Raw genomic sequence first — 14,551 nt, 5'->3', positions numbered from 1 at the left:
AGCAAATATCTCACTGCTGGTGTCTTATAAAACATTTTATAAGCGGTATAGCAGTCCTGGATGCTGCATTAGAGCACAACAGCTTATTTACAGCAACATCGGTTAGGTATCCAAATCTGGCGTCTTAAAGGAACAGTTCACCCAAAAATTAGTTTTTGCTGAAAATCTACTCACCTTCAGGCCATCAATGGTGTCGATGAGTTTGTTTCTTCATTGGAACAGATTTGGAGAAATTTAACATTGCATCACCAATGGATCTGAATGGGTGCCGTCAGAATGAGAGTCCGAACAGCTGATAAAAACATCACAATAATCCACAAGCAACCCACACCACTTCAGTCCATCAGTTAATATCTTGTGAACCGAAAAGCTGCATGTTTGTAAGAAAAAAAGAAGTGTAAATAAAGCTTTACTTACATATAATTAGTAGAAAATGTGTATGATTCTAAATAAGATACAATTCTGCTACTAACTGCTATAAAGTGCCTCAAACAAAACTGAGTATCTTTCATAAATTCGATGCCACTAACCTGGCAAATCCTGTGATTTGGTCTTCTTCAAAAGCTTTTTACCTGGTTTAAGATGAACTAATAGAAATCACCCGTCCGACTTTACTCACTCTGTATAAAATCAGACTACAATGCAAGAGATAAAGAAGTGCTTTCTGGTTTTGTGTGACAGTCATCATGTGGTTAGTAAATGTACTGTATTTTAGGTCACAATTCAATCCTCTCATATTCCTGTTCTACCACAATTGTTATAATGAATTTGTGTGGATATGTGAGTATCTGTGACAGCCATCACCTGTGAACTGAGCCTTACGTAACTCAGGTCTCAAAGTGATGAGCTGAGCAGGATTACATGCTGGATTTCCTGTGACGATTCTCATCTCGCTTGTCTCACGCACATCTGTGAGACAGAGACAGGTGTAGACATGGCTTTTTAACCCTCGTGTTGAGTTCTGGTCACTTTGATCTGGAGAGGACTTTTGTTTTCCTGAAAATGCTATTCAATGTTATCACACTGGATTAAAGTTAGCATGTTATGCTAAGTTATTGCTTAGTTTTTTTTTATGTTGTTCTTATGACCGGCCTACAAAAAATATTGTTATGCTTCATTATTACCAAATACTGGATTGAGTCTTTTTGTAAAATGAGTTGTGATTGATTCAACTCTTTGATCATAAGCTTTACTGATGATCAGTTTATGCAATTCAATTTTTGAGTAAAAATTGGCAAAATGATCCACAAAACCTGTGCTTATTGATAGAAAACAAGTTGACAAAAAGATTGAATCCAAGATTTGGTTATAATATAGCATAGTAAGAGATTTATGAGCAATTTCTGGCAATTTTTGACCGGGAACATCAAATTAGAGAAAATATTTTTATAACAACTATAATGTTTATTTAGAGACGGAACTATTAGAACTACCTTAAAAATTTACATCAGATAAAAGCAGGTACCTTTAAACATGTCATTCTCATTTCTATTCAACAGTTCAAATTATTAACTGTATACAACTATTAATAAAAAAAAATGTTGACACCCATGAAGGGTTTGGGTCTTTTGGACACTTTCTGCAGTAAATTATGCCAATTCTATGTTCTAAGTTTTTTTCGATTATTTTTCAAGTTGTAGCATTGATTGCATTCTATTTCAGAACTAATCAGGATTCCGTTGTTCACACTGACTCTGGATGCTTTGAATGAATATCAGCTGTTAAGCAGAACAGAAAGCCGTTGAGTCTGCTGGTATAATTTTCTGCTAGATTGCACAGTTATAATTACTCTGGAGATCAGCCGGACTGATGAGAGTATATGAGTATTGATCCGTCCACTGATAGTCATCACAACAAACACACACGGAATATGAAATAATTACCAGAAAACAATCAACATGATAATTACGTTTTCTCCAACCCATAGTAAACCCATAGGACTGACAACAAAGACATTTTTAACAGACTGTTTGAGCTGCTCTTTCTATTAAAATAATGACAGGAATTTTGGAGGGAACTAACTAACAATGTAATGAAGACTTTTGCATATAATTCTTATATTTTCTGTTGCCACTTTAGTTTTAGTAACTTATATTGTGTTTTGCCAGTTTTATTTGTCTATATCATTTTATTCATTTTATTTTAACTTTAGTTATTTTAGTACATCAAGTTAAACGAAATGAAATAGAGCTATTTCCTTGGCAACTAGCTGAAATAAAAAAAAAATATTTCAGTTCACATTCAGTTCAGTTTATTTCATTTTCTTAATTTTCATTGTTTGTTTTTAGTCAACTATAAGAACTGTGCTATGTAATGTAATCTGATGGAGGATCATGGGAAAGATTCAAAGATTCAGCCTTGTGCAGAGAACGCTTTAATACTGATCTACAGTATATGAACAATACATCACTTTGACTTCAGAAGACACACGTCGAGACCATATCATCCCCGTTACTAATATGTAAAATGGCAAGAACGGAAAAAAAAAAAGATGCAAACAAATGTGGCATGTTTGTGAGTTTGGCATGTTGTACAAATCGCAGGAAGAGACAAACCTGACATGCTCCACATTCATGTCAACAACCACTTGAAAACTGTTCATTCTGCAATGAAACATGGTAAAATACAATGTGTTCCTGAAAGGGAAGTACAGCTCTGCTCAAACACCAGAGAGGAAGTGATGTCACATTCGGCTCAAAGACTCTTCCCGTCTCATCGACCGGATTCCTAAACATTCTGCCGAGATAATAGCATCTCCAATCATCTAGGATTGTTCGTAAGAGGCATTGAAGTGTTTACCCAACAATGGCATAATCTTCACCTCGTGACAACCAGAAATGACAGTCGTCAGAAGTAAGTGTGCCGCCGCCTTGAACAGTTAATCCATCTCAGCTAAGCCAATTCAGTCAATTAATCCTATTCATTACTCAAACTCTGAGAAACACGTGCATTTCATTGAATTTCGAATCATGCATGCTGGAAATAAACTGAATGGACCCTAAACCCTCATATTTCATCATTAAAACACGCGTGAGTTTACTCAAATAAAAGAGCAGCGGTCACTTGCTTCAGTCTACATCTTTTCAGCATTTCATACATGCAGTTTTTAATGAGTGTGTGATTGGCTCAGGTATTGACATTCCTTATTAGTGCATGATATTTGCACAAACGTCAAAAAACAGGATCCAGAAAAAACAACAAAAAAAAACAACTTAAGTTAATTGAAAAACTAAAATTCCAAATACCAAAAAAAAAGACTAAACAAATATTATCAGCGACATAAGATATACAAATATCAAAAGAATACACGAGACAGACGATAATTTGGACATATCTAATCTGCTAAAACACATTGTTTTTTATGAGGTGAAAATATTTTACAATTATTTTGAAAAAAATTTGAATAATAATACAAATATTTAGCTAATTTTCGCTGGTATTCACTGAGTGCTGGACTGTTGGATTGTAATTAACATCACTGATAACCACCAACAGGCTCACTGAAATATTTCTGCAGGGTGTTGAATTATGGAGTGAAAAATCAACATCAAAATAATAAAATAAATCACATTTTGCATAAAGAAAATGAAGCCTGTTTTTTGTATTTTTTTTTTTTTTTGAAAATTAAGTGCATTTTTTTTCTATTACTGTTGTTGCAATGTGAAAAAATAAAGATGGCCACTATTGTACTGAATAGAATTTATTCTCTTTATAACAAAAATCTAAAGTTTTGCATTACAGTAACACGAATGTTGAGGGAAGTGTGCTTAATTAACATGAAAATAATGTCATAAAATCTTAATGGTCTTACAAACAGGCTTCAGTTTCGTTATGCAAAATATAATTAATTATTTTTTTCCCTATGAATTTTGAAGTTAAATATTTTCCCATGAAATTCTTATTGTACTGTCTGAAAAAATAAATAATTACAAACGACAAATTCTTGACTGTAATGATACATTTTTGGTGAATAATGTTTTTTTTTCTGCAAGTTAATTTGTTTGCTTTAATGGTTGTGTTGAAATGAATCGGTGTGTGTGTGTGTGGGCAGTGAGGCAGCTCTAGAGTCAGTCCTCATCTGGGCTAGTCCAGGTGTCCCATTTCGTTTCATTCTGTCCATCATCTTTCCCCATATCTGTCACCTCAGTGCTGTCCTCTGCTGGCTGGCTGCGGTTAACAGAGAAAGGACCCAGGGCACCGTCTCTGCGTGAGTTCCTTTCTCTTTTTTTAGCTCGAGCTCAGTTGAAGCCCAGTCCAGCTCCCTTCGGCCTCTGAGACGCACGAATGGGCTCCGTGATGCCTCTGCCGTCAGGGCCCAGGCCCGACCCCGGGGTCCAACCCATACTCTGCAGCATACGGTTCCCCAAGTTTGACTCCGGGAGAGGAGCAGCACCCTCACCCACCACACCTGAGAGAGAGACGGAGAGAAAGAGATCATCTGCATTAAACGGTAAAGCTCACTGATCTCTAATGCACTTAATGTGTTGAAAGAGTCCTTACGTAAGATCTTTAAATGAACTCTGATCTGCATGAAATTGACTATTTTTATTACAATTGAGCACATCTACATCTTAAATAATTTGTTTTTTCATAGTGGAAGCTTTACTTCTGAGGATTTTATTTAAATAAAAAATATTAGTTTTTTTTGTTTCAAAACATTTTTTACTTCATATTGTTGTTGAATTAATGCAAACTGTTACACTTTACAATAAGGTTCTATACATTAATCTAAGTTAATGCGATAACTAAAAAGCACTCATAATTAACAATACGAGACTTATTAATCTTGGTTAATGTTAACATTTTAGCATTTCAAGCTGTTTAAATTAACGTGTTAATATGTTAAGAACAAACATATATTGAACAACTAAAATGCCCTTGAATGATTTTTAGAAGTTTATTGGAGTACATTATACACACACACACACACACACAATTAATGAAATGTGTTACTTGCTGATTCTTTATAAATATTTATGAAATTTACTATTAATTTCTGAGTATAATTTGTTTCCACACTCATTTTTGTTCAGGGGGGTAACAGTTTATTTTACAGTGTTTATGTTACATAAATAACATGTTACAATAATTAACCACTAGACCAATAACAAGACCTATTTGTAATTTTCATTACCTTTAAAAATAACAACACAAAGCATTATGTAGTTAACCAGAATGGCACGACAACCATTTATGTAAATACATAATGAACACTGTAAAATAATGTGTGACCAAAATGTTATCCATTTTTAGTTCATGGCATCCAAAAATTTACCTTACTGTAAAGTGTTAGCATTTAAATCAGTGTTTCTGGACATGGTTAAATTGAAAATCTCATAACTCAAGTGGAGAGTGCTTTCCTCAGCTGTGTTTCAAATAATCCTGATGTTACATGTCACAGTTCCTGCTCCTCACAAACTCTGAGTTTCTGAGAAATTGGTAATCTCAGCTCTGTGACCTCTGACCCCTGAGGGCTGCAGCTGTGTGTTCTGCGTCACAGAGATCACGGCAGGAAATTATGTTCTTTAATGAGGAAATGAGATCAACACTGATCTGCCTGCTCAGTTGCCAATCTCATCACATAACCACCAACAAGCCTCTGCCTCTTCCTGATGACACACGGGTCACATGTTTCCATGAAGTGTTGAGTTCGAATCAAGAGGGAATCATTTACATTTACTATCCAGAATGTGGGTCTGACGTCTGTTCACAGAAACATTTCAGATCACCCGACAGCTGTGATGGCAAAAATGAGTGTGTGTTACCTGAGGATGATGGGGCTGCCACAGGTGCAGCTTTCCGTCGTCTCTTTATATCTCCAGTACACAAGGAGCCAAGATGACCACTTGTTTGTCTACAGAGAGAAAGCAAGAGTTTAGGATAGTTACTACTTGGGTAAATATGCTAAAATTACATATTTTGCAATTAGACCATGGCAAAATGATACAGAAGAGCTAATTGGTATCATTTTAATTCCCTTTCACACTGCACATTGGTCCTGGAAAATTGCCGGAGTGCCTTCTGTGTGAACTCAAACACGTCCCAGGATTGCTGGGATCAGTCCTGGAACGAGTCCTGTGTGAACCAAAGCCAGAACCAATGCTGTTAAGGGTGTGTCGTAGTGATGACTCTTTTACCGGGTGTTACAAAGGCAGATCAAGTTTCATGATAAAAAAAATGTGTGCAAATATGGTATGAAGTAGAGATCAGGGAGCTCGAAATGGTACGCGTCACATTACACGTCTCATCATAATGTCACGTGTCTTTACGGGATGTGTGTGAATGCACACACAGATTCCGGAAAATCACTGGCAGTGTGAATGAACCTCAACCAAATGAACCCGCCTCCATCTGTCAGTGGATCATCAGCTTCCTGACAGACAGACAGACAGACAGGCAGAACTCCCATCCAACACCCACACCATCAGCACTGGAGCTCCTCAGGGCTGTGTGCTTTCCCCACTGCTCTTCTCTCTCTACACAAATGACTGCACATCTACTGACCCCTCTGTCAAGCTCCTGACACCAGTCATCGGCCTCATCCAGGACAGTGACAGGTCTGCTTACAGACAAGAGGTTGAGCAGCTGGTGCAGTCACAACAACCTTGAGCTGAACACACTCAAAACTGTGGAGATGATCGTGGACTTCAGGATAAACCCCCCCCCCCCCCCGCTCTCCCCCTACTCACCATCATGGTACAAATCTGTACATAAATCTTCTGTTCCAGATGTGTACCATTTTTCTTTTTTGTCCTTAGTGTACAAATGTTCTTTCTGTTCTCAATGTCATAAATTTTCTTATCTGATTCGTATATATTATTACCTGCTGGCAGTCTTTAAAGAGCAGCTTTTCCTGTGGCTTCTGTCGCTGCGAGCATCCCAAATTAACTGCACATACACAAACATGTTATACACATACGTACACATACAGGCCTGAAACTCAACATGCCATAAATAAAGCATAGACATCTCACTTGATCTCTCCTGGTCCCAGAGCTGAACCACGACCTGCCAAGGACAAACAAACTCTTAAAATAAGCCTGATGTTAAATTATGAATTTGGATATATTACAAAAATATAATTTATAAAAATAATTTATATTACAAATAACTCAATAAAAGTGCATTTCTCATGAAATAATCATTAGGTTAAATTAAAATTATTACATTAAATTAATATAATTTAAAAGATACTTTTTACTTAATGCAATTTAAATGATACATTGAATAGAAATCATTAAACAACAATGTGGTGATATCTATTTTATTTACATTTAGATTTACATTTATTCATTTAGCAGACGCTTTTATCCAAAGCGACTTACAGATGAGGACAGTGCAAGCAATCAAAAACAACAAAAAGAGCAATGATACATAAGTGCTATAACAAGTCTCAGTTAGGTTAACACAGTACACCTAGCATGGGACTTTAAATAATATAATATAAAGAAAACAGATAGAATAAAAAAAGAATAGAGCAAGCTAGTGTTAGAGGTCTTTACACATACACACACACACACATACAATTGCATAATTAATGAAAGGAAAATAGAATATAAAAAGATTAGAAAGGTAGTTAGATTTCTTTAAAGAATAGAATTAGAATAGTGAGTGTTAAAGTTAGAGGGTCAAATAAAGATGGAAGAGATGTGTTTTAAGCCGATTCTTGTAGATGGCTAAGGACTCAGCTGTCCAGATTGAGTTGGGGAGGTCATTCCACCAGAAGGGAACATTTAATTTAAAAGTCCGTAAAAGTGACTTTGTGCTTCTTTGGGATGGCACAATCAAGCGACGTTCACTTGCAGAACGCAAGCTTCTAGAGGGCACATAAGTCTGAAGTAACAAATTTAGGTAAATGGGTGCAGAGCCAGTGGTAGATTTGTAGGCAAACATCAATGCCTTGAATTTAATGCGAGCAGCTATTGGAAGCCAGTGCAAATTGATAAACAGAGGTGTGACATGTATTCTTTTTGGCTCATTAAAAATTAATCTTGCTGCCGCGTTCTGAATTAATTGTAAAGGTTTGATAGAATTGGCTGGAAGACCTGCCAAGAGGGCATTGCAATAGTCCAGCCTGGACAGAACAAGAGCTTGAACAAGGAGTTGTGCAGCATGTTCCGAAAGAAAGGGATTGATGTTCTTGATGTTGAATAAAGCAAATCTGCAGGATCTGACAGTTTTAGCAATGTGGTCTGAGAAAGTCAGCTGATCATCAATCATAACTCCAAGGCTTCTAGCTGTTTTTGAAGGAGTTATGGTTGATGTGCCTAACTTGATGGTGAAATTGTTATGAAACGATGGGTTTGCTGGAATCAAAAGCAGTTCTGTCTTGGCAAGGTTGAGTTGAAGGTGATGGTCCATCATCCAGGAAGAAATGTATGTTAGACAAGCTGAGATGCCAATAGCTACCGTCGGATCATCAGGATGGAATGAGAGGTAGAGTCGAGTCTCATCAGCATAGCAGGGGTATGAAAAGCCATGTTTCTGAATGACAGAACCTAATGATGCCATGTAGACAGAGAAGAGAAGTGGTCCAAGAACTGAGCCCTGAGGCACCCCAGTAGTTAGATGTTGTGACTTGGACACCTCACCTCTCCAAGATACTTTGAAGAACCTATCTGATAGGTAAGACTCAAACCATTGAAGTGTGGTTCCTGAGATGCCTTTTGCCAGTAGGATTGACAGGAGGATCTGGTGGTTAACTGTGTCAAAAGCAGCGGACAGATCAAGCAGGATAAGTACTAAAGATTTGGATTCCGCTCTTGCCAGTCTTAGAGCTTATCTTATTTAGATAAAACAGCAAATTTAGTACTTTATAGATATGAAACTTTTATATTTTATATATATAAAAAAAGATTGAATGCATAAATAAAAAAAATCATATACTTCATAAATGAATAAGTCAGGCATCAGAAACGTTAAAACTAAGGCTCACAGAGCCAATCACTATGTTGATCTGCACCAATCAAGACTTACTCATGAGGATCCTGGGATAATCTGGGCAATCTATCAGAAATTCCTTGAGAGGTTCCCTGTTGGGAAAGAGAATGATAAAAATCACATATACATATATATATATAAAACAATGAGTTCATATTTTAGAAAAGTGCACCTACCTGTGATTGCTGAAGACAGGCCTGTCTCGCGAGCCGCACTTGAAACCCTGAAAAAACAGGAGTTTGTCAAAAACCAGTCACTAACTATTAACACACATGATCCAAGTGAACAGCAATACATTTCTCCAGGTGTAATAAACCTCCTTAGAACATGGACACCTTTACCAGGAAAAAAAAATTGCATTTGAATTTTTCCTGATAAAAAATTGTCAATGCAAAGTGATTTTTAAAATTTTTACTAAATAAAAATATAGAGTTTACTAAGTAAGAACAAATTAAGAGATACTATTGTAACATTTCACTGTAAATAAAAAAGAAAAATGTGCCAACTTTTATACTTTTATTCAGCAATTATAATAATAATAATCATAATAATAGCACTATAATAATTATTATTAGCAGTATTACTGAATAACAATAAGAAGTCTAAATAAATATATTATAATAATATTATATTTCACTGTAAAATAAAGAATTAAGGATTAAAGACTTAAATTTACTTTATTCTATACAAGTACATTTTTATAATAATTAAATAAAAACAAATGTTACTTAAGAAAACCAAAATAAGAATCAATACTATCAATACTATTGAACTATAAAATAAAAATCAGTATTAAAGTAACTTTCATATTTCTATTTCATAATAATAATGATGATAATAATTACTACTATCTGTAGTAGTAATAATAGTAGTAAATATAAAAAATATAAAAGTTACTTAAAAGCAAAATAAGATATTTACTATTGTGATATTTCACTAAAACAGAAAAATTTAGTATTAAAAGGAAAATTTTAGGAGTACTAAAAAATAAAAGTTACTAATTAAAAAATAAGAAATATTACTACTGTAGTTTCTGTTTAAAAAATATTCGATTATTTAAGAATCATTCTGTAACTAACTTTTTTTTATTAATAATAATAATTATTATTATTATAAATAAAAATATGCATGTTACTAAATAGAAACCAAATGAGAGAAAAAAATACTATCGTAAAAAAAAAAAATATTTAAGAAAAATAATAAAAACTGATAAATTAAGTAAAATTACATTATTAATAATACTGTCTTAATTTCATAATTTCTAAATGTTAAACTATCGAACTTTAATTTTTATTTTTAGATAGTGAGATGAAGGTTTATGATGGTCTTTGTTTCCTTCATAGTGGTTTGTAGAGCTCTATCCTCTGGTGGAAGTCGTATGTGAACGCTCACCTCTTTGAGCTCCCTGTGACATTAACGGGAACGCTCCGGTCAGGATGCTGTTGAACACGGGGTCATTGAGGTCCAGTTCAGTAGAGTCTCTCTCCCACCACGGCACCACACCCGCGATTCCACAAGCTCCGCCCGGCTCGCCCTCATAGAACCAATCACTCTGCTCATCGTCACCTGAAACACACACACAACTCTCAAACACCAGCTGCTCATTCTATACATGATATATATATACTGATTCTGAAATATAGGAGTACACACACCTTGTCTTCCCTCGTCGTTTGTGTACAGACCCCCATCACTGCTGTTACTCACGCTGCTCGTATCGCTGTAATAACACACATTACACAGCATTTTAAGCCTTCAGTGTGAAATAAAAGTGAATTAGTGGGAACTAAAAAGGAATTTCACAAAACATGTTCAGGTTTGGACCAACAATATGCTCTTACCTTAGGAATAGTAAGACTTTTAACATTATCACTATTTTCATAACACTTCAGCACATTTCCCCCAAAATCTGCATTATTGTAATGCATCCAAATGCTTTAGATTTGTATGTGTGTGTGTGTGTGTGTAAGTCTCTAAGTGGTGATTCTACTTAATTAAAATACAAAAAATAATTTACATTTGAAAAATTATGAAAATTAATTTGTAACTAATATTTTACTGTAGTACTGATTTTAATATTCAGTAATATTACTTTTATTTATATTTAAATTATTAAAATACTAACATGGCTATAAAATATTATTAGTATTGTTATATTTCACTATAAATTTTCAAATGAGTATTAAAGAAAAATGTAGTAATTTGCATTTTAGTATTTTAATTAAAATCAGCATAATTTAAGGGATTAAAAAAATGACCATAATATAATTTAAAGAAAATGAACATTTAAATAAATAATATTAATAATATGCTATTGTGCTATTCATGTTTTATTTTGGCATTATGCATTTTTGTGCATTAGTTAAATAGTTTGGGTGTAAAACAATTGTCACGAAAAGAACATCGCCGTAGAAAAGTTATTAATGCAAAACAGAATTTCCTATTTTCCTTCTTTTTTTTAGCATTTTGAAAGATCTTATTCTGAAGGAGAGAGTAATGGAAAGAGGAGGGGCTAGACAGGAGAGAAGAACACTAACCACCTGTCACTCATCTCCTCATCTGAGCCTTTCTGCTCCTCAAAGTCCATCTTATCTTTGGTTGCTTGTCCTGCCTCTTCGCTCTCCACCACCACGCCTTCGTCTGCCGTGTCCTGTGTGAGTCTCTGCACCATAAACTTCCTTTTCTTCACCCTGTTTTTGTTTGGGTCGCTCCCTTTGGCCTCCGGACTAAACCCTGTCTCCCTGTTGCAGCCCACCGTTGTCGCTCTGGAAGGCGGAGCCAGCATGGTGGCGACATCTAGTGGCGGGTCCACAGCCATACGCTTGACTTTCCGACGCCTTCGCAAACTGCGTGTTCCCAAAACATCCGCTCCGCTCAAGTCGTCCAGCCACAGCGGTCTCTTCCCCCTTCCGGAGTCAGCAGTGAGTGGTGTACGCCGCTTCGCACCCAGCTGTTCATCCGAGTCGCTGTTGTTGTCACGTGTGTTAGCGCCCCCTGCTGCCGTGGATGAACGGTAGTCTTTCTGCTCCTCTAGACTGGACTCAGAGCCTTCGCTCAGGTGGCAGGTGTCCCACGGCGGGTGAGGGTTATCAGATCGACGTTTACGGCCTCGACGCTTGCGGGCCTGGCGCTTCAGCAGACACCCGACGGCCAGGGCATGATCTCCTCCGTCTCCAAACCCTCCACGGGCTTGTTCTGAACTCTCCTCCAGAGCCGACACCAGGTCATGGACCAGCTCGTCCATCGTCCGCCGAAAGTGCCTGATCAGAATGAGAGAAAATAGGTGAAAAAGAAAATGAAAGAGCAAATGAGAAAGAAAATGTTTTGCTTATAATGAATAGAGATTGTACTATCAGAGCAAATTCTAGTCATGTACATGACAAAAAAAAAAAAAATTGCCATGTAACGTAATTGCCACATAATGATTTATTAATTACCTATGATTCATTTTTGTTAAATTTAATGATTTATCTATTATTTATTTTTTCTATTTTTTTCTATCAGTTATGCAATAATTTATATTAATTTATGCATCATTAACGGGACAGATAAGAATTAGTGAGATAAGGTTAAAAAAAACTAATTTGTTCATATTGACTGAATATATAATTTTATAATATAATTCAATAGAGGTTGTACTAACAGGGCAATTTCTAGTCAATTAAACATTTTAGTACTAAACAACAGAAACATGTATATCTGCTTAAAAAAATATCCATGATTATTTCAAATTAATTGCCATGTCACATAATGGTTTACTGATTTCTATAATTTCTCTTTTATTTATTTTAATACTTTGATTTGCAGAATTTTTCTGTTATTATTAATTAATTAATTAATTTACTTTATTAATTTTAAGGACCAACATCAGGTCATTGACCAGCTTGTCCACATCCACCCGAAAATGTCTGGTCAGAATGAATTAAATTCAAAATTAGAGCAAATGAGAAAACATATATACATTTATTTATAAGTAGGTAAGGATTATTAAATATAATTTAATAGAGGTTGTACCAATAGGGTCATTTCTAGTCAATGAAATATTTTTAGAGCTAAATGCAGAAAATATAAATTTTGCTTAGAAAAATCATGATTTGAAAAAATTATTTGGTTTGTTAATTCTATATTTTTTATATTATTCTACTATAATAGATAGAAGACTTTTCTGTTATTTCATATTTAGTTAATTGTTACACTACTGCTATTCCAATATTTAAAGTACATTTTTTAATTAATACAATTAAATTAAATGCTCGGAAATAACAGTTTTCTCTGTTATTTACGAGTTGTACATTACAGGGAATTTATAAACTCGATATATAAATGCAATTCTCAGGATTTAAGGTCCCCACAGATTGTGGTGATAATATCAGATGATATTACCATGGTTTGACCTTCTCAATGGCAGTGTCCATACATAATCTTGGTAACGATAATAATACCATTTATTGGTTTAATAATTAATCTGGATAATCAGTTGATCGATGGTTTCAAGCGCTGTCTTTGAATAATACACCGGAGTAAATAAACGTAAAGGTCCAGTGATGGTCATGCCATGGAAACGTTAGTTGTGGTAATGTATTATTATCATAATCATATATTGTGGTATTTGCTTTTAAAGAAAACATAGTAAAATAATAAAATCTACATGATAACACAACGGTAACGGTAGTTTATTGAAAGTATGATCGGGTCGGATATCCACACATCAAATAATAATCAGCTCTGAATAAACAGACGGGACAACACGTGAGACACATACCAGCCGGTTCCCGCTTTACCGAAGCTCTTGATCTCGGCGGCGCGGAACATGAAACCCGCAGAACGACACAAAAACTCACGGGAAAAGATCGAGGCCGCGCCGACATACCATAGTGCTTCAACGACAACACCACCGCCGCGCCGGAAACGGACTAAGAGAAATAAAAGACACGCATCCGGCGACGAAAATACGGTTGCTTTCAAAGTAAAAGCCGATAATAAATAAATAAATAAATAAAAACTTTCTTTATTAATCCACTTAGCTATCTATTTATCTCCATCAGTTAGGTTTATTATACATTTTTATTGTTTTTAGGTATTAGGTTTATTTTTTACATTACCAATATTCTCCATCCTTTTGTTGTCTGAAAGCCTTTTATCTGGCCCATCACTTTCCCATCACTTCTTCATCATCATTTACAATTTGATTAAGCTTAATATCCGAAGGTTTTAAACAAACAAATTCAAATTTCAGAATCTAAATAAAAACATTTTATAAACAAAAAACTACTTATTTTCCAATGACTTTTTCATTTAGTATTTTATCTTATTATTTTATTTAACTGCATAATTAAAATGTAAGACAAAAAATAAAATAAAAATACTTAATATTGTATGTTTTTATTTATTTGGTTTATTGTTTATATAATCAGTGTCTTTTTGCTGATTTGAAAGTCCTTTTATTAACTGACCTTATGTTTCCCATCACTTACCTATCATTTTATAAAGCTTATAATATTAATATTATGTTATTCAACTTGCCTATGCATTTAATCTTTCTACATGCAAAATGCTAAAAACAGCAGACACTGAACGACAGTGAAAGCGGCTCACTGATTGGACAAGAGGA

The 14,551-nt window shown here is 34.9% G+C and overlaps 1 protein-coding gene across 2 annotated transcripts; it reads right to left on the bottom strand.

The window, feature by feature from the left end:
- Nucleotides 1-3,333: 3,333 nt before the first annotated feature.
- On the bottom strand, nucleotides 3,334-13,861 carry LOC132092134 (G patch domain-containing protein 2-like). Of its 2 annotated transcripts, none has more exons than XM_059498224.1 (10): nucleotides 13,703-13,861; nucleotides 11,478-12,200; nucleotides 10,596-10,660; nucleotides 10,333-10,506; nucleotides 9,117-9,163; nucleotides 8,977-9,032; nucleotides 6,975-7,008; nucleotides 6,824-6,888; nucleotides 5,766-5,854; nucleotides 3,334-4,408 (listed from the first exon to the last, which is right to left on the bottom strand). In XM_059498224.1, the coding sequence occupies exons 1-10, from the start codon at nucleotides 13,750-13,752 to the stop codon at nucleotides 4,239-4,241; spliced, it is 1,473 nt and encodes a 490-aa protein (XP_059354207.1). In that variant the 5' UTR covers nucleotides 13,753-13,861; the 3' UTR covers nucleotides 3,334-4,238. The 2 variants fall into 2 exon arrangements, with proteins under 2 accessions (XP_059354207.1, XP_059354208.1); XM_059498225.1 differs by having other exon boundaries at nucleotides 11,481-12,200.
- Between the last annotated feature and the right edge of the window lie 690 nt (nucleotides 13,862-14,551).

This window comes from Carassius carassius, chromosome 18 (genome assembly GCF_963082965.1).
Source record: "Carassius carassius chromosome 18, fCarCar2.1, whole genome shotgun sequence".
In the NCBI taxonomy this organism is placed as follows: domain Eukaryota; kingdom Metazoa; phylum Chordata; class Actinopteri; order Cypriniformes; family Cyprinidae; genus Carassius; species Carassius carassius.
Note: the sequence above shows the minus strand (reverse complement) of the source record. Positions and strands in the feature narration are given on the sequence as shown.